The sequence below is a fragment of the Xiphophorus couchianus genome, chromosome 17 (genome assembly GCF_001444195.1).
Source record: "Xiphophorus couchianus chromosome 17, X_couchianus-1.0, whole genome shotgun sequence".
Lineage (NCBI taxonomy): Eukaryota > Metazoa > Chordata > Actinopteri > Cyprinodontiformes > Poeciliidae > Xiphophorus > Xiphophorus couchianus.
The window spans coordinates 10,299,335-10,320,564 of NC_040244.1; the positions used below are offsets into that span (position 1 = coordinate 10,299,335).

The following is a 21,230-nucleotide window of genomic DNA, read 5'->3' on the forward strand; positions in this document are numbered from 1 at the left end:
ATTTATACACTGACATTTAGAATACAAATAAAGAAATGCGGACAAGGAGATATGAAGGGGATTACAGAGGCCTATGAATGTGGAAGTTGTTTCGCTCAAGCCCGCGTGTACATAATACATCTTTACACTCCCTTTCACTCGTATGCAAACATGACCAGTAACTCTTAAAGTTTTCTGCTGCAAAGGTGGTCTGAGTAGTTTTATGACGGTCGGTGAATAGACATTTAAATGATCGCAAGACTTTATTTGGAATTGTTCCCTGCATGGTTTTCATGTCAAGATTCCTTTTCCAAACTCAAATCTTCATTTCTCAGTCCGTTGCTTTCCTGATTTTAAACACTTGAGTACAACATTTAGTATAGGAAGACACGCATGAAGCAGAGATTTGGTGGGTTGACAGGAAGGAAGGAAGGAAGGAAGGACTCAGTGGGTTGGAAGTAAGGAGGAAAGGAAGGAAGGAAGGAAAAAGAAGGAAAGAAATATTTGGTGTGTTGGGAGGTAGGAAGGAAGGAAGTGAAGTGAACTTAATCTGTGAATCAAAGAAAATATGTCAGTCCCATCCCATGCTTTTTCAGATCGTGTAGGAATTCTGAGGTGCACTTAAAACAGTTGGAATTCCCAGCCCAGACTTTACTTTGCCAGTGTTGGACGGACGCTCGATAATGTGAGCCTGCAGCCCGACCTCCTCTGGCAGGGATTAAAGTTGTATCCTGCATCATCCAGAGCCAGGCAACTTGCCCCAAGTGGCTGCTACGACCACCGTGGTCACCCTCACACACTGTCAAGCTGTGAATGCACTTTTATGAGACCAATAACTTTGGTTCCATCTGTGCAACATTCGTTTCAAAGTAGAAAGGCTTTATGGATCATGAAGGATGTTGGCTTTTGGCGCCTTTCTCCTGTGTTTGCAGCGGTCTGCCCAGACCAGTCAGAGTAGCTGTGGGCACTGGGCCATCTCAGGAAGTGTCACACTTTTAAAGGTCAACTTTACACATTTCAGCAGCGAGCCAATATCATTTCAATGGAAGCGCACGTCTTTTAAAGGGTCTCGGCGCTCGAGTACAGGATGGCTTACTCCAGTGTGCTTGGTGAAAAGGATGCTAGTTCACATTTACATTTATGAATATATCTTTCCACTGCATCCCCTCTGGTTGCATCTGAAAATAGAGAAAAATTATCACAGCAAAAACTAGAGGGTTTGGGGGGGGGGGTATTATGTTATTCATGAGGAAAACTTGTGTTGACTCTGAGGAAGAAAGAAAGAAAGAAAAAGAGAGAGAGGGAGTGAAAAAAAAACGTCAGCATGTTTTAAGTCAAACACCCTTGGTTGCTTCTTTTGTAACCAGAAAACAAGATTTTTTTCATGCACCCCCCTCTCCCTCTCACTCCCTACCCTACCTCATCTTTTTTTTTTCTCTTGCATTTACAACACCTACAGGACAAGATTGCTAAATTGCGAGGACAGAGTAGGTTCATCATTGTGATGCAAAAGAAGTTGAAATGCAACCCCAAGGCGAGGTAGCTGAGTTTGAGGGATCAAGAGAAAGTGAGAGGGAGGGATAAAAAAAAAAAAAGTAGCTCAGACCTTTGATGTAGCAGCAACAAATTTACCTTGTGACAGAAGATACATGGGTGCAATAAACGAGTTATACCAGCCCTTACACATGCAATCAGATGATTCTGGCCAGGGTGTTAATTGGATCCTAACCGGCAGATCTGATACGCCTGGGCCCCGGTGGTGAGGGGGGAAAGCCTTTCCAAGTGATGAACTATAATTCACTGAGCTGCTTGAAGCACTTGTAATTTACTGTGTGTCACTGATGAAGAGCCTGATCCAGTGGAGGCCATATTACCTGCAACATCAGAGGAAAATGTCCCCCAACCTTCCCCCATCATCCACCCCAAATCCACATACACACACACACACACACGCATACCAACATTCCCGTCACCTGCTCTCACACTTTCTATTTCAACTCTCTCCTCTCGCTGCAGTTTCCTTTTAATTCTATCCATCTCACTCTCTTACTGTTGCACCCCTTTAGGGAGTTTGGTAAGCATCAGTGGGGAGAGAACTGTGCCAGTTTCTTTTTCTGATAAAGGTGTGACGGTGTGCACTGATAATGAAGCAAACAATGTGCATGAGGTGCACACCAGTGAACAGTGGATTCACAAGGCCTAATCAGTAAGTTTTTACATGTAGAGATAAATCAATATGGAAATTGTGCTAAGCCCATCCCAAGCTCCTCTGGGACTTCTATTAGATGCTTTTACATGATGGGTCTTTATGTTATTATTAATTGCAGTTGCTGTGCACTCCTGCCAAACTGCAATAGAAATTGATTTAGGAAAACGTTCAGTAATCCACTTAACTTTACGATTGACAAACTAGAATATCGATCTCCAGAAGCCGAACATGTGTTGGAGACATGATCCCATGTATGCATGTTTGATTTAAACTCAGATGCTCTACTTGTCCACCATGTTTAATTTTTATGTTGTTTTTTTTGGGGGGGGGGGCGGAGTATTAATACTCCTTTAACTGTTTTACAACTTGTCATAGACAAACTGTAAAGAGGAATAAAAATTATGCATTTTCAAAATACAGCAAAGAGAAAATCTGGGGGAAAAAAGTAGATTCAAGCTATTTTACTCTGATGCATTCAGTACAACAAACTGCTTTTAGTCACCTGATTAGTAAATAAAGTCCAAATATACATCACAGACCATTTGCATGGTGAAACATAGTAATGGCATGGGAAAGTTTTTCCATCAGAGTTTGTGGGAAAATGGGTGGAGCTAAGCACAGTTCTGAAAGAAAATGTGCAGGAGGATGAAAATGATTTACAACTGGGAAAGTGGTTCAATAGTAAACATACAGTCAGAGCTTCAGATTAATAGGTTAGGTCAAAACATTGCCATGTTCTAGAATTGAACAAAGTTCAGACACCAATCCAACAGAGAATCAGTGATCAGCTGATCAAATATTTCGCAAAGAAAAATGATCAAATAGGCAGAGACATAAATGGGCAGAGACATACCCCAGCAGATCTAGGTGTGCTGTTGCAGCAAAATGTGTTTCTACAAAATACAGACATTTAGCTCCACTCATCATCCTGTCAACTCTCACTAGCTACCCTGTCCCTACTGAGCAAAAACATCCACCACATCAAGATGCCACCACCACCTAATTGTGTTCTAAGCCACTTTCTGGCATTGGGTTGGAAATTACTTTATTTAGGGGCATCAGGTTAGTGGGGTAGTAATCCAAATGCATACACTTTTCAAATTTGTATTTTAAAGCATATTTTTCAAAGTAATTAATCTGTTTCTTTCCACTTCACAGTTGTGCACCACTTAGTTCTCTATCATGGATAATCTCAGTGAAATAGATTAAAATGAGTAGCTTTAATGTGAGAAAATGTGGCTGGGATGTGAATACTTTTGCAAGGCCGCGTACTTAAACGTCAGAGTTGAATCCTGCCAGCTTTACCAGCACTGTTGTTCTGCTAAGGGAAGCGTCCTGGCTATCAGTATCGCTGTAATTGGCTGGCAGATGAGCAGCAACTATAAGGGAGTCAAGAGGTCACAAGTCAACAGGCTACCACGGGGGTCTGCATTTTGCCAAACAATGATGAAAGTGGTGGGGTTTCTGCCCTCTTTTCCTGATTTCTTAATCTTTCCCTGTCTCTCTGTGTGTAAAAAAAAATAAAGCCAGTGGCTTAATTAGCAGTCACTTCTTTCCTGCCAAGGATTCACAGTAATTAAAGACAAGGACCCCTCGATTTCTTATTGCTTTTATCTCTGCGGTGTCTGCAGCTCCGCTCTGTTTCCTGTCCTTATGACAGGAGCGTCTGCCGTTGATAACCGCCCCACAGTGTTTGCAGTTGGCATCTAATCACTAGTTCTCCTCCTTATTGGAAAGTAAGTTGTGTTAAACTCAAGTAAAATGAAAGGAATATGTAGCCTAAAATTTTTTTTTTCCTTTTTTTTTGCCTGGTTTACCTTGTTTTGATAGAAACACATTTAACATTAACTCTTTTCAAGACAAAATTCATCAACAACAAGCTCAGTGTAATGCTGAGCTTACACTAAATCAAGTAAGCTTCAAAGCATCGCTTATGGTTCATATGACAATGAAAGGGTACAGTCATACCTGGTTTGTAAGTTTGTTACAATGGGAATTTCCAGTACTAAAACCTAGGGACTAACATTTTTAGGTACTAAGACTCCAATGGCTTTGTCAGCCGTGGCTAATTTTCAACATTTCAATAAGTGTCATCAATACCTTCTGCATACCAAAACTGGAAACCCATCCTTTCTCTCTGGATAACAGAGAAACAAATGGATGTACAGTTCCCTCTTCTGCAATAGAAGAGCCTATTCGTGGCGCGTGGATGTTTACGCCGCTGCCAACGTCTACTAAATGCTCATTAATTTCATCCCTTCGTGGCAAAATCATTTCAAGGAGAAGCAATTCAGCCTCCTGTTCCTTTCAATTCAGCGCTCACGTCAATCAAGCCCTCCTGCAGGATCCTGCAGAATGGAGGTGTTATATTGCCGCAATTATCATGTCATATACTCGAAAATGTAAATGAACGTGTGTGTAAAATTAAATTTATGGGTTGTCAGTGAAGAATAAGAACCAGGAGAGCAATTACTTATCTGCTTTCATCTAGGAGCCTCTGATACGTCAAGCAGAAAAGCATGCAGTTAAATGCTGGAATTAGCATTGTGCTGCACTTCACAGCAGATGTGGGCCAGTGCCTTTTTTCCCCCCTCTCTTTTCTCTTCTTGCCTTTTCTTTCTTTTTCTCCCTTTTTTTGTGGGTGATTATCACCCATTATGTATAAAGCTAATGACAGCATAAAAAGAGCTTCCATATTTCATAAACTCGTTGTTTTCTGTTTCTTACCCCTTTCCGTTGCTTTAATTTTGCATTTCTTGTTTGAAGTCTTGTTTTATTCTGTGCTGATGACATCCTGCATTATTCACCTACAAATACCTGACTTTGAGTGCTTGTATTTCACCACCCACACAATGCAGAAACAGTTTGAAGCTCCGTGTACAATTTATATTTAATTCCACTTTACATATGTATGCGCATACATTTGTGGTAAACCCTGCACGGCTATGCCTGCATCTATTTTTTTTTTTATTTTTTATGCCCAAACGTCTTTGAGCCAGTACCCAATTAATACCCTTAATGAGAGCATCTCTGCTGTTGTTTTCCCGCTGCACTTGTCCCATTGTAATGGCATCTAACACAAAACCAGGAGTGACTGCAGGGGTAATTACTTACCTAGCAAATGTACCTTTAAGGGTTAATAACACTGAAGGTGTAAGCACAGCATTTGCATAATTACACATGGACTGTTTAATTTGCAACTTTTGACAGCTTTTGTTCGACGACTCGCTTATTGTGAATGCAATTTCTCCTGTCCCCTCGCAAGCACGAAGGAGTCCAAAGAAGAAAAGAGATGCACCACAAACAGCCGCCACCTCCTCCATCTCTCCTACCTTAGATGGAGTCCCTTCTCTCTAAGACCCTAATGAACAATGGAGGCAGGATTTGTTTGAATATGAATATGAATGTGCAGCGGGGCCGGCTGGAAGTTGACCTTCAGCTGTGATTTTCAGTTCATCAGGATTAGTCAAGGCGGGCGATCAGGAGCCACTAATGGATAATGACTTCTAAAATGAAAAATGTGTAGTGACCATGCAAATGTCTCGGCTAATCAAAGAGGGGGGAGAAACCTGGGGTGGTGGTGGCGGCGAGGGCGGGGAGGGGTGTGGGCATCGAGGAGAGGAGAGCTAAACAAGGACGTGTCAAGGCCTGACAGAAAGAGGGAGAGGAGCAGAGAGGAGGAGGGAGGAACGAGAGACATGCATGGAAAGTAATCAAGCCAGCTTGATTAGCTGGCAATGAGGACAGGGATGTCTTATTGGCCCCTTGACACCCCATATAGGCTAGCTACTGTCATGGCAGCTCCGTGGCAAACACTGTTGCAATTAGAATCAGTGAAGGTGTTACTCCGTGCTGATGTTCCAACCGTGTTTGTTTGTCCCAAACACTTGTGGCTTACACTGATTTCCATGTATGCTGGTGATGTTAGAGTGTATTTTAAAGGTCATACAGAAAAGATGGACTACACCTCACTTTTTTTTGGCAGTCTAGTCAAGTTTTGCACGTTGGACCAAGGTATCAGCTCGATACTAAATCATTCACAGGATTTTACTCTTAATCTTCTCTTCTTGAGGGGTTAAATTTTTAAAGCTGCCATGCAGAGCTAAAACTCCAAAATAAAACAGTTAGCTTCTACTCCCCTGTCAGAGTGCGCACATGCAATCAAAGCAGCAAAACATATTGTTTTCATATTGATCTGCTGTCTCAGAAGTTTGACGCTTTTGCCTGAGAAGAATTTGGAAGAAATAAAGTATTGTGTTAAATTTTTTTTCTACCTCTTGACAAGTTAACGTCTAGAAATGGCACCATTTTTAATTTTTTTTGGTTGCTTTTTTTTCTAATCAACATGTCCAAAGAGAATTAAAAAGGAGTTAAACATCTGCTTCTTTGGGGGGGTTTTCTCACCTTTATTAAAAACTTAAAGGTGAGTCCTAAATTCCCAGCACTTGGCAATGTGTTATAATCAATTTTACAATTGTGCATTTTTAAGCTGTTTAACAGCAGCAGCACTGATAGGTACTCTAAAGTAGGGGAGTTCAGGGGTCCTGCTAATTAAGGTCTATGTCTATTTAAATCCCCCAGCTTCTCCCAGCAGAATAAAGGCAGAAAAATAAGATCAGCAACACAAAGATACAGCACCCATGTGTCCTTCAGCATCTCTTCTAGGCTGCCAAACGTCACAGCCTGCTCTCCCTACCTTTCCAACCACCAGTTTACTCGTTCCCAGTAGATCCACACTTCTATGTTAGATGAGGGTTTTTTTTCCAACGCTCTATTTTTCAAACTTTTTCCAATTTTTTTCTCATCTCCCTACCCATTCCCCCTGCTCTCCCATTGTTTGCCCTTCTCTCCACTCTCCATTTTCACATTTATTGCATCTTGTTTGTCTTGCCCCTCTCCGTGCCTCTTCCCTCGCCCCGACTCTCATTCCCATCATTTCATTACATATCATCCATGTCCAGGTTCCAGTGTCAGTGGCCATGATGAGTCCCCAAGTGATCACGCCACAACAGATGCAGCAGATCCTCCAGCAGCAGGTTCTTTCCCCACAGCAGCTCCAGGCTTTGCTCCAGCAGCAGCAGGCAGTGATGCTGCAGCAGGTACATAGACACACACTCATGCACAAAGAAAACTATGAAACACTAAAGCAAAAAACAAACTTAATGACACACGTAGCCGGGAGATTGCAGGAACAACAACACTTGAGGTATGCATTGTTGCCTGCGTATTCACACCTGTTCGACTCTGCAGTTTATTTATAGAGAGAAAATTCAAAATGAATGTCACCTGTTTGCACTTGACAAGGAAAAATCAGCTACAGTTGAAAATGTTTCAGTTTCAAATTCAGTTTGGTCCAGATTTTGTTCAAATCAATCCTAGTCATTCACAAGACGTCAAATCATGTTTACAGTCACATTCAGTCGGTCATTTAATTGATGATTGCATCAAGTTGCTGATTTAATCCTGAATGTGTGGAGACACTGATGAGAAACCACTGGCTTTTATTTGGAAGCCACCAGGACCAAGTGCACAAGAGCAGCTGTAACTGTCTCCTGTTCAAGGTAGAAAGGACAACGATATTAAATAAGCACTGACCCAGGAGTTCCTTCTATATTAGAACCAAAAACTAAGAGCTTATACAGTGGCTTTATCCAGTAAAGAGACCAAATTGGTGGAAATAATGCAAACTTAGGAAGTAAAAGAAAATTGCAAAGCGAGGAAATAATGGCCAGTAGCTTCTGGAATGTCTAACCAGCCTGATCAAAAAGCAGAGGGTGCGACTCGCACAAAAGTAGAGAATTCTAATTTTGGAAAGTCTAAACTCCACAGAGTTGAACGGATCAATAAAAATCACTACAACACTTCTGTAAATGTTACATTTCATAAGGGTTTTACATCTTGATTGTAATTTTCAAGATTTACATGCAGTTTGTCAACACGCCCTCATAAGTCATTCCTGCCAACACTCACTTTTGCTAACTCACCACAGTGTCCTTGACACGCTTACCAAAAAGAATCCTAAAGTGATGTACATGTTCATGTCACCTCTAATTAACCATCTCTGGTGGTGTCGCTGGTTCAATTCCCTGACAAGCTTCCATCAGGGACTCTGGGAGCAGGGCTGAGCACAGGAAGCTGAACGATAGGTGATGGATGATGTAATATTTGAAATCGACTTGAGGAACCGCACGCTTGGTACAGTCTCATTTCGGAGTTGAAATGCATTTCCCATTCATAGACTTGATTAAGGGAAAGAGAATAGTTTAATTAAGAATGTCAGTCATTCTGATTGTCCCTCTTTAATAATCGTGTCACTACTCCAGGCGTGGTTTCAATACAATTGAATGTGGTTCCAAACACATTTTAAACTTATGTTTATTGCATTTTGTTCAATATTTTCCTTAAGCTCCACTGAGTTTCTGACTACTTGGTGATTAAATCCCTAATAGGCTATGAAATACATTCTTTACTGAAGAAATGTTACATCTTTACCTGTCCTATATGCAGTTAACATTTCAAAATCCACTATAAATTCTTGTTTACTCTTTGAATAGCAGTCAGAATAAACAGCCAGCATGTTCTAATAGGGAAAAGAATTTAAGTTATTGGTTACACCTGTTGTGCTTTCTCTGTATTCTTTTTCAAACACCTTACCGACAGTGAATCATCTTCACTTAGTAACAGCATCCACACAATACGTTAATGTTAATAAAACAGGTGGTGATAAGATATGGTAGGAAAAAATACCTTTTTTTTCCAGAAATGGCCCATTTACCGGTTAGGTAGTCGTTTTATCATTTGGAGATGAAGAGTTGGGGAAAAATTTTATTCAATGTATCTTCTCTTTGTTCTTTGTCTTTCTGTGGATGTTTTTTGTCTACAGCAACACCTGCAGGAGTTTTATAAGAAACAGCAGGAGCAGCTTCATCTGCAGCTTCTCCAGCAACAGCATCCCGGCAAGCAGGCTAAAGAGGTAGATGCAACATCACGCATGATTCCCATGCACAAAGATTTAAAGACACGTAGGAGATATAAAGACAAACACACACACAGGGAAACAAATGTATGTCTAATTTCCACGGATATACTTTTACTTTTGAGTCCCTTTTTATCAGCCAAAACCAAAAATGTATACTTCCTGTTCCCTTTCAGGGGAAACTGACAGCTTCATGGTGATATAATCATAATATAGCATGCCTACTATTCAAGTGTGTGTTAATGAAGGGTAGTGAGTGACATCTGAATGATAACAAAATTCAAACTGTTAATTAATTTTTTCTCTGGGTGTACAAACACCTCAACAACATCAAAGTTACAGTGTTTGACTCTCATAAATCTCACTGAGATGCAGCAGGTTGACAGACACGGCGCTGTTCCATTCCTCTTACCGAAGACAAGCGAGACACCTCAAGCACATTTGCATAAGACTGTTGATGCTGAACCTTGTGAATCCGTGCAGGGCCACCTCCAGAAAACAGTGGAAGTATTTAAATTGATATGAAAGAAAGAATGCACCACCTAAACACACACACACCCTTTCTTTTTCTTTGCCTCCGTGATGCACCTCTCGGTGTCTCCTCAATCAGCCCATTATGCTGCCCTCAACAGGAAGTCGCAACCGACCTCCCGGCGGCTTTGTTTCTGTTTGGATTTGAGAATAGAGTTTTTCAGTGGCCTTGCCGTCAAATATGGAATAGAAATTGCCCCTTTATTTCTCTGGAGGCACGCCGGAAGGTTGCAAGGGAAGGGAGCAAACTGTCTCCCTCCGTCAGTCCATTATGCAGCCTGTTTTCCAGTGAGTGCATCTCAAGTTGTGCCTCTCCTATGCACCGTTCACTCAATCATCTGAATATTTCAAAACGGCAAAACCTACTGGTATGTGTCCATTCACCTCAGCTGACAAAGAGAGCAGTAATGAGAGAGACAGCCAGGAGGCCTGTAGTAATTCTGGAGGAGCTGCAGTGATCCTCAGCTTAGGTGGGAAAACTTTAAGTTATTCACTCCAAATCTAGCCTATATGGAAGAGCGGCAGGAAGAAAGAGATTATATATTGGGGTGGTATTTTGTTTTAGCACACATAGGCAATATACCAAACTACTCCTGCTTACAATTGTCCCCAAGTTTGTCTTGGTTTTTTGCAGAAAATCTTGGGTGTTTCCTGTAGACTTAGTTGGACTTCACACTGCACTGAGCCAGACAAACCAAACCCTTTGAGCAACTTGTTTACTCTTTCGCCTGTGGTGGTGCTGAAATGAAAACAAAGATGACCCTTGAAGAAGACACTGACCTCAAATTCCTTCTTCACAAAATGTATACAAAAATGGAGAAGTGTCAGTTTTTAACAGTTGTTGGGTTTGTCTTTTGTCTTTGGCAAAAGACCAATAACCAATTCTCCCGTAACCTTAAGACACCGCAGTCCGCTTCCTGCTTTTCAAGTGGTCTCTGATCTTGTTGGCATTCACATGTCCATTCAAACTGCACCAGAGTTCACTTCAATCTAAACTAGACCAAGGTTTGTAGGCACATCTGAGGTCGATGTTGTGGTCCACGTCAGAGTTCACTTTCACTTTCACATCTCTGCATATAAACTGGATGTTCTAGGCAAGCAAACTAGAGTTGGATTAAAGCAGAATAAACAGGGCCACTGTGAATGCATCCTTACCTAACCTTTAATTGTAAAAAAAAAAAAAAAAAAAAAAAGCTCAAGGGGGTTTGAATACTTTTGCATGGCAATTTCAAGTTTGATACATCCCACCTTGCTTTGTGTGTCACCACAGTCTGTCTGGCTTGGCGATAAACGGCTTACTGAGGAGACTCGAGTGTACAGGGGGTTTGGGAGCAGTGGTGGCATGCTACATGTGCGCTTGAGACCGTGCATCCAAATGCACAAGGAGCCTGTAAACCTCTCATTCTTTCTGCTCCCTCCGGTCAAATAAGCTGTAGCAGAGCATCAGTGAAGGCGAGACAATTAACTATTGAGGATGGTGGGGAAAGGATTATACCAGAGGCTTAGTATCATGCACAATCAGAAGCTACACACACTGACAGCCTCACTTTTGTGAGGAGATAACAGCACTTTGGTACAGCCCAAAAACCAGGAGGGAAGACTTAAGTGTGAGCAGACAGAGAGCGAGGACCTGCGAGGAAGAAGCAAAGAGGCATAGCTAAGGTCACGGAAAAGGCGAAGGAGATTTCTCCAAATGGCAAGCCAATGTCTTCTGCTCTCTCAGCTGTTAATTCCACCATAATTTTCACTCCCTCCTCTTCCTCCATGCTCCCCTCTTGCTCCTCGCCCTCCTCCTCCTCCTCCCCCTCCTCGTCCTCTCTATAGCAACAGCAGCAGCAGCAGCAGCAGCAGCAGCTGGCCGCCCAGCAGCTCGTCTTCCAGCAGCAGCTCCTGCAGATGCAGCAGCTCCAGCAGCAGCAGCACCTGCTTAACATGCAGCGGCAGGGCCTGCTCTCGCTGCCCGGGCCCGCTCCAGGCCAGGCCGCCCTGCCCGGACAGACCCTGCCCCCACCAGGTAAGGCGGTTGCGTCCGTTCGGAGCACATGACTTCCTGTTGTTTGTTTGCAAGTATAAGTGCTGTCTTTCCCTCTTCTGTCTCTCTCCCATGTCTTAGTTGTTGTAATTGGTATGCACATGTAATCCTGTTGCGTTATCTTTAAGTGTGTCTGTCTGCCTGCCTCTCATTGGTATGCTCCCCTACCATCCAATTTGTCCTTAACTCTGCACATGAATGTTTTGTTTAGTCGTCCATTCTTCCTCCTTGTCTTTATTGCTCTCTTTGTCTACCTCTGTCTCTCTCTTAGCTCTGCAAGTGTTTGTGTTTACTGTTTTCCATCTTTGTCTTTATTCCCCCGCTCCCCTTCCTATCAGTGCTTGTTGTTGTTGTTGTTGTTTACTACCTCTATTGAGATGAATGAAAAGCACAAACACAGAGGGAGAGTGGCAAACAGACTCCATTTTCTTCCAGCCGGATCAAGTAAACACTCCTGTTTGTTGTTTACCATTGAAATGGCGGAGACGGAAAACAACAGGCAGGAAAGTGTTTGACGAGATCACAGGAGTGAATTTAGAGTAGTGAGTTTTCACACTGAAATAGAAAACCTTGTTTGCCTCAAGGTGGAACTGGCAACTATTCTGTGTATTCAATGTTTCTCTTTTTACACAAGTGAGCTGTTTTCCAGTTAAAGTCAATACCTGACTGCAGAAAGATTAGAGTGGTTTAGAGCTTTTCAGCAGTGAACCTTCTCCAAAGTTAGGGTTTTCAGCACACTCACTATTTACTGCAACTTCTCCCTCCTCTTGGGTGTCTACAGGTGGCCTGAGCCCCGCAGAACTCCAGCAGCTGTGGAAGGACGTGACTGGAGGTGGCGGCGGCGGTCACACCATGGAGGACAACGGCATCAAACACAGCAGCGGCGGAGGCAGCATCGGCAGCGCCAACACCGGGACCGGCGTGGTCAGCAGCGGTTTAGACCTCTCCACCAACAACTCCACTTCAACTACCTCCTCCTCCAATCCTGCCAAAGCATCGCCGCCCATATCGCACCACGCCATCACCAACGGACAGTCGCCCATCCTCAACCACAGACGAGAGCGGGAAAGGGAGCGCGAGAGGTAGAGGAAAGAAACCATCAGGCTGCCTTTTAGAGATAATGGCAGAGCACAACAAGCTGCTTGATGTTGTTGTGCGGAAACTCGAGGGAAAACAAGATGTTTTGTTTATTTATTCAATTGTTTATTAGTGTCTCACTGATATTCAAGCACAAAATAAAAGCCTTTTGCTCCCAGGGGAGCTTCTGAACAAACTTAGCTTGCACACATATATCAAACGCGGGGAGTAGAAGCCATCCAGGCAGGCACACTTACACTTATAACAAACCTCTCTGGCAGACAAGACAAGGTAACCCCCTTGTACATTAAGTATTTAGTGCTTTGTCTCTCTTTTTTTCCTCTTTTGAAAATTACCTTCCTTGCTTGCTTGTCATGTAAACAGAATATGTGATGCCTTGAGTGGCGTTTCTAGGATGTTTATCCTTGTGATGGCGTCTTTTATAAATGCACCCAGCACCGAAACACTGGCTGTTCACATATCTGCCTATCTGGGCCATGCATTATTCAAAGGCTTTTCTTGGGCGATATTATAATAAGGACTAAGGATGGAGATGTGTGTGTGCGTGTGTCGGCGTGTGTGGATGCTTGGTGGAGACTTGCAGTAGACGTGGAAGTGCTGTGTAATTGGTTTAAAGTAGATGCTATCTCTGCAGTCCCACTAAAAGTAGGCTGGGAGGAAGAAAGAAAAAAAGGAGACAGAAAAGAAGAGAGAGAAAGTAAATGAGAAGGCCAGGAAGAAAGGAAAACATCTGCTTGTGTCCCTAGGGGGTTTGTGGTGCCTCGCAATGATCGAACAAGGAGTATTGTCAGGAGCGCTGCTTACTAACACGCCATGGATCGATGTGGGGGAAGCCCCTTTGCAAAAACGCAGCGTGAGTTCTGCCAGGGCTTTCGACCACACACATGCACAGGCATAACCTGTTCACACACTCTCCCTCGTGTTTCCATGAGCACACTTACACACCAGTGCCAAGCCTAAAGGTTAAACTGTCATCTTTAATAGGATGTGCTGTCTAGGCAGGGTCGTAACTTATTTGGGTGCCATTTGAAAAACGCCAGAACACCCTTGTCCTCAAAGAACATAAGTTACACAGTGTATTAATCTCCTGATGAAAATTATATGGCTGTCTGGATTTTTAATGTTTACTCGAAAGCCTGAACCCCTCCTCCCCGATAATGGATTTACAAGATGGAGCGTTGGCTGCAGCTCCAACTCATTCTAGATTTCCATGGGGGGTGGAGGGAGGGAATGTTCTTCACACATAAGTCACCACTGTCTATGAGTTCATGCCGGAAGATCTAGGATGTGACTTGCTTCTAACCTTTTTTTGTTTGTTTTTTTTTGTTTTTTTGCTGTCATGACTAATTTTTTCTGTCTTGGTCAAAAAGCAAAAACTTTGAAAAGCTGAATAATTTGACTTCTTATGCCTTATACATTGCTCCATTTTTCTCTTCTGTTTGATCTGCCTCCAGCTCACTTCATGAAGAAAGTGGAGGAACGCACCCCCTGTACGGTCATGGTGTGTGCAAGTGGCCCGGCTGTGAAAACATGTGTGAGGACTTTGGACAGTTTTTGAAGTAAGAACTTTTTCTCTGACAATGTGGTGCTGGTTGCAAATCTCTTCTTATTTCTCTTGATTAGTAGTCAAGAAAATACTCCCACTTTTCAACAATTTGCCACATTGCAACCTAAAGACCAATAAAACACTTTAATGTGTCTTATTGGGCTTTTGTCTAATCTGGAAATCAGATGAACCCAAATACTTGTTGTCTCTGTTTGTGCTGGTGAGTCAAATTGATACCAGGTGCAAAACCGTCAGAAGCACCCACATTTGGACATCACAGATCTGTCCCGATGTAACATAATGAAGATTCTGGTTGTAATGTGACAAAAGTTTAAAAAAAAAAAAAATAAAACAGTTAAATTGATGTTGCCATGTTTTATTTTTAGTGACGCACATCGAAGCTGTCCCTTTGGTTCCCACTCTCTCAGTGGCCTTACTCTTAAACCCTCCCTGTCTTTCTACAGGACACATTCTGACCTCTAGACAGCTAGCTGACAGGGTTCTGCTCCTCCAAAGCATGACTCAAACCAACTCTGATCCATAACAAATTTTCTGCGCAGCGTGGAGGGACCTGATAGGTTTGTGAGGAAAAAAAACAAAAAAAAAACGTCAAAAGCTAATGGCAGCTCGCACGGCCGCACACTTACCTCGACAACAAAGGGCCCCCATTCACTGTTGTCATGGTGCAGGCGCTGGAGCAAATGAACTCTTCATGCTCCATCAACAATTTAGTTAATTAGCTCATTTGTAATTGGCCGGCTTTGTTGCCAGGATGTTAGTGGGGGGACATCAAAGGAAGAAGGTGTTTGCAGCGCTGCCGATTACAGGTTATCACATTGCCACTCACCGAGAGCCTCTCTCCCTCCCTGTATCCCTGACTCCCCGCTCTCACACAGAGAAGAAAAGAAAGGGAAAGCTTTAATTTGAATATTCTAATTAGATTTGTAATTAACTGTGAAATAACGATCTGGTGAGTGTTTTTCATGGGCTGTAAATGTCCATGTGAATTCTCATAAACTCCCCCAAATCAGGACAATGTATCCACTTATTTTCCCAGTCATGCAATTCTCTGCAGTATTGACTGTAATAAGGTGCGGAAAGCTAGGAGACGTAAAAAAAAGAAAGAAAAAGAAAACTAGAATGTAGGATTTGGGTCAAGCTTTTGCTAACGCTACAGCATCTTCTGAATTACTGCCATGAGGAGTATCTGTGGATTGAAATGATTCCAATAAACAGTGTTTTCAAGTCTTTCAAAGACACTTGCAGGCAGCAGATTAGACTCCGTTTTCACACGCTGTCGAAGCAAATAACAAAGTTAAAAGAGTTGTAATTGACAGCAGCGGCTTGCAATATAATGGACACGAATAGATGTTACTGCCGCAGCAGAGGGAAGTGTTTGCTTATATTCTTTGGAAAATGCGAGACGTACATGTCAGAATTAATATACAGAGAATCTTTGCATTCATGTCACAGCCACATTGTCATTTTATGTGGTAGACTAAAACAAAGCAGGACGTAGTTGTAGCGTGGAATAAAATGTGTACATTTAAAACGTTCTTACGGATAAATATCGGAACTTAAAAGATTTGGGTCACTACAACATGCGCACATACAGTATGTTTCCCTATACTATTCCATTGCTGCTCTGGTTACTCCTTTTTGTTGTGTCTGGTATATTTAGGTTTGTACTTCACCAAACTTCCAAGTGTTTCACTTCTTCTAACATGTCCCCTCGCAGGATTGTTCTTTCCTTTTAACTCTGCATAGCTTTCCTGTCCCTGTGAAAGGAAATCGTGACGCTACCACCATGTTTGTGTTGCAGTGTTAGTTTTCCACCACACAGGGTCATGTGTGTGGGCTAAAAAGCTGTAGTCATATGTAGACGTCTGTAGTCAGTCATATGTAACCAGAACACATTCTGCCCTCAAAATGACTTATTACAAACTGCAAAGGTGGTTTCCACATACTTTCCTTCACTTCAAAACAAATGATCACAGTCTGTCACATCACATCTAACTAAAATAAGTTAACGGGCCTATTGACAAAATATGAAACATGAAATGGTATATGAATACTTAGATTCATGAAAGTCATTCTTACGAAACACCGGATTGTAGTGCACACTGCAGGACTACGCATGATGTAGTCCGGGTAAAGCAGTTTGCCTTGCAGCTTTGGTAAGGGATGCACCTGTGATCCAGCAAGACTGCAGGGGATTAGCAGGTTTTCTGGAATCATATCCAATCACCTAAGCACACTCACTTAATGGAAGACATCACTTTATTTCTTTTGGTAACGTATGCTCTGTTCACACACAAACACCCACTAGTCTGTGTGCTTTAAGGATGCTGCGGGTAGGTAGATTAGCTGGTCACTTCAGTCAGGCTTGGAGACCCACTGTAAAAGATGCGCACAAATGCTGGATACAGTAAGCTGGTAAGCTTCTGTGAAATGATGCGTGCTTTTAAAGTCAAACCAGAGGAGCCAGAAAGACAGGTGGCGAGAAAACAGTTGGATTTCAAAGTGAAAAACAGGTGCGCAGGTTGGCAGACAGTTTTGTAAGAACATTTTCCAGAACATCGCCTGTTACGGAATTTCTGTCTTGGCTGAGTCCCGCACACAAAACTGTACGGTAAAACCCAGCCAGCACAAGAAAACAGACGGCAACAAAGAAGGCAGGCTCGTCATTAGAACAAAGATGGCTGCTCTGTGCCGTGCCTTGGAGCAGTCATTGTAGGTGTCAGAGGGAGTCCTTTCATGTTTCAGGAGATGCTATTTGACTGCACACACACACCGATGCGCCCGTGCACGCACGCACGGGCGCAGTTTAAATGGGGTTACATAAAGCGGATGTCAGATTTAGATGACAGCTTAGATGTTGGTACTTCAGTGGAAGGAGGGGGCCACGTTTGTTGGGAAGGGGTTGGGGAGAGACCCAAGTCAAGCTGCCGCCTCGTAGCTCTCTGCAGGAGCTCGGCTCAGCAGCAGTGACACGTTTAGTCATCTATTGTTTTGTTGCATGAAGAAACTTGTCAAGATCAGCATTTAGTGGCTCCTTGGCGCGCTTTAAAGTGTTCTCACCTGGAAAATGTAGCCGCAAGGTGGCATGGCACCCTGAATTAGCTCTGTGAAGTTCAAAATGAAATAATATCTGTGGGAATATTTCTTGAGTGACTGGGTGTTTTGGTTTGCGGGCGTATTTATGTTAGTTACACGACAAAGAGGGCTGAGACACGACAAGGCATTGAGGTTGGGAGGAAGGTTTTTTTTTTTTTTTTTTTTTGCAAGCAGCCTTTGGTGAAAATAATAGGAAACAAAATTGTAGTTAAAAAGATCAGCTTAATAATGTGGGAATTGAAGCCAAGGGATAAATGGTTTTCCAAGATTGTTACACTAGTAAAAGGTGAACCTAGAGTCCAGTCTGAAGTCTTTCACTGCTATTACCTTCATCCATCTTTCTTGCCATCTGACAAGCCTCCCTATACCTGTTGGTATTTACCACTAAAATAACAACATTAATATATCAAAGACGCTTTGGCAAAATGCAATAATTGTTTGCTGATACACTCACTGTGTTGGTTGAAGCCTCCCTGCTGCAATACTCAGCACATTATTGTTTCCAAGATGCTGAAAGTCACAGTGTCCGATGTACAGATAAAAGGAAACAATTGAGGAAAATGTGGATTTAACGCAAATTCTATTTTCACGGCAGTTTTCATTAATAATATTGTCATCAAATTATTTTTTTTTTCTTATTTGCACTGCAAAAACAAGATCTTGGTTATTATTGGTCTAGTTTCTAGTGCAAGTATCTTATTATGCTTGAAAAAAATGTAAAATGTAAAAGTACCTTTTCAGCAAGATATATTAAGTCTATAATTTTAAAAAAACTACCACTTCCATTGGCAAATAATTTTACTTTTGACATGGAAAAAAGTCTTGTTATAAGTGAAATACTCTGCCGATGGAACTAGCACTTTTTAATCAATAGTAAGGAATTATTGACTTAAAACAAGCTCATAAATCTTGCTGAGAAGTTACTTTAAGCTAGTTTTGTCTTTTTTCAAATCTACTAAGATATTTCCACTAAACACTAGCCCAAAACTACTTGGTGAGATTTTGGGTTTTTACATTGTGCACCTCTTGTATTGTGACAAAATGTGAAAAGGTCCAAGGCAAATGAAGCATTTTGAAAGGCACTCGTACATTTCTGAAGGCATTTCATATATACAGTAATGTTACTTCATAAGTTTTCAAAGCTAAAGTTCCACCTTTGCACAAACCAATAGTAGCAACCCCCAACCAGCTCTGCCAGAGTTCTGTCACCGTTCTGCTCTCCTTATTAGTGGCAGCAAGCCAGGCTCTGTTAAAATGGCAAGCTCAGCCGCTAACCTGAACGCTGGTGTTTGTAACCCGCTACTAATTAAACCCACAAGGCAGCAGCCAAATGTCTTTGTCTTTATATAATGTACACATATGCACATTGTTGAGGCAGGCATTTGCTTTAGTGGGTTTTCCCAGCCCCTACATGGTGAAGCTTTGCTCCACCCTACCAAGACCTTTAAAAGGCAGGGCACCACCACCAAATGGTGACAGAGTTCATGAAAGAGACTGTGTGTAAGCATGCTTTGTTCTAAAGCACTTATTTTTTAGAAGTGTACTGCTGAATCGGTGTTAGTGTGTCATTTACAGACAGCTCAACTTTCTCTACTGGGCCTTTGTAGCCCCTGATGATACACACCAACAATTATCACAAGTGTACAGTCCATATATACTGACTTGAATAGATTTATTATTGGGCCATTAGTGGACTTTGATGGCCTATACATATTCATGTTTTCAGCCATGGGAGAAAAAAAAATCCTTCAAGATCTTTTGTTCTGCTCTCTTTAAGACAAACTGCAGGTTCTAACAAAACAAAGGATCGTTTTTGAGATTTAAAAACAACAGCTGTGTCTCCCTCAGTGTCTATTTTTACATCTTTTTGTTTTAATATTTAGTGTCATGTATTCAGAAGTTTTTGCCTTGGCCATCTTTTCTCTCCAGTTTTCCATTATTCATGCCTGATGATGGGGGGGACTTATTTTCTATTATATATATATATATATATATATATATATATATATATATATATATATATATTTATTTTTAGCTGCAACTATCTCAAATACATGGTTTATTACAGGATAATACTTTTTTATATCAGGCTACTAGTAAGGCAAATAAAGAGGCACTTTATATTTGGAGTAAGGTGGGCTATTAAAAGTGCACACCACACTTTTCAGATTTTTTTAAAATTTATTTTTCTTTGTTAGAAATATTTGTTTCCCTTCTTTCTTGTTTTCTTTTGAAATCATTGTTTAAAATCCTAAAATTGTTTAGAATCACCATTATCAAGGTGAGGTTAAGGCCATCAGAGTAAAGGAGCTGAACACCACAGTTGGCACAATTGTTAATAAAAAAAAGAATAAATAATAATATCAGGTGAAAGACGGTGACTAAAATCATTTTTGTTGTTCAGACAGGTTAGAAACCTAAGGCGGTCTTCTTCTTCTTCTTCTTCCCCTTTTCACTACCTTAGATTTTCTTTTGTCATGTTCTTTTCTTCCTGTCCTGTGTGTCTGCCCACCCCCTTCTCCTTCATTTCTGTCTTTGTTTGGCATTATTAATGCTCAGCAGAACATGCTGCCATTTGAATATTTTATAAATGCACATTGTAATCTTCCTGTAATCGCCTTGCTAACTGGCCAGCAGTGAAATTGAATGTACGAAGCCCTAACTGTCTGCAGGACCGCCGTGAGGCCTTGCGCACACAAACACGTGCACACTTAACTAAACGAAGCTGCTTGCGGATGAGACGTAGACTCGATAAAGATTTTTGCACATCTTTTTTTTTTCTTTTCTTTTTTTTTTCCTTGTTTTGTAATGAGGTATCTTCAGGGACGGCGAGCAGCCATCTCTGTGCTTTTGAAGCAGCTGTAATTCATGACACACACCATACATCAAGTGCATAAGATAGCATTATGGGCAGTGAAATGAAAAGGGTATTTGCAACATTAGTTCCCTCATCCTGCGAGGGACGTGATTAAATGATTAATGAAATGCCCCCCCCACCCCGTCCGCCCTTTTTTTTTGCATGCGTGTTCTGAAACAGCAATTAGGCACAGAGCTGGTGGAAATCCACCAGTCCTGTCCCTCACGCACTTTTCTCTCTACCTCTGCTTGTATTTTTTTTAATACCACCTCATTCTTGATTTATAATGAAACATTTCAGAGCATTAAAACCTGAAATGGTTAGGGGAAGCAAAGGCAGGGACGAGATGAAACGGTTTTTAAGCGTGTTCAGTGTTAATTGAAAGGTACAGGACTATTGTGATTACAAATGTTCTGCTCGGCTTCTGATTGACAGGCCAAGAGAAAGCAGCTCAATGAGTTGTCTTGTTTTTGCGCTTTGCAGATAAACAAGAAGAGATGTGGGGGACGGGGATGTGGGGTGGGGGGGGGCAGAGAAGAATATGTGCTGGAAGTGTGTGTGTTCGCGATAATGTAAGCAAGCGTGTGTTTTCAGATAAAGCGAATGCCAGAGAGGAAGAGATTTTGTACTCCCTCTAATGCACTGGAGGCTGTGCTGTAAATGATCATTGAAGGGTCTGCAAGCTAACCTATAATTACTGCAGATAAAGTGGCAGCTCTGGCATTTCATAAGCATGTCTCCTCAAAGCTTTGCTTTGTGAGTTTGTCTCCAATGATCATTTAGATAGAGGCTCATTACCCAGCATCACAACACTTTAGGAACCCCTTTTCCACCACATATTTGCGCTACCGCGTACTTGTGTCTGGAATAGAGGTCTATCTTAAT

The 21,230-nt window shown here is 41.9% G+C and overlaps 1 protein-coding gene across 8 annotated transcripts in view; it reads left to right on the top strand.

Moving 5' to 3' along the window:
* foxp2 (forkhead box P2) overlaps positions 1-21,230 on the top strand; it is a 117,799-nt gene that overhangs the window by 74,403 nt on the left and 22,166 nt on the right. For all 8 annotated transcript variants that reach the window (XM_028043833.1, XM_028043827.1, XM_028043829.1 and 5 more), the window contains 5 exons: positions 7,150-7,287; positions 9,072-9,161; positions 11,520-11,709; positions 12,509-12,809; positions 14,280-14,384. In XM_028043833.1, coding sequence (XP_027899634.1) covers positions 7,150-7,287; positions 9,072-9,161; positions 11,520-11,709; positions 12,509-12,809; positions 14,280-14,384 — 824 coding nt within the window. The remainder of the gene's footprint in view (positions 1-7,149; positions 7,288-9,071; positions 9,162-11,519; positions 11,710-12,508; positions 12,810-14,279; positions 14,385-21,230) is intronic.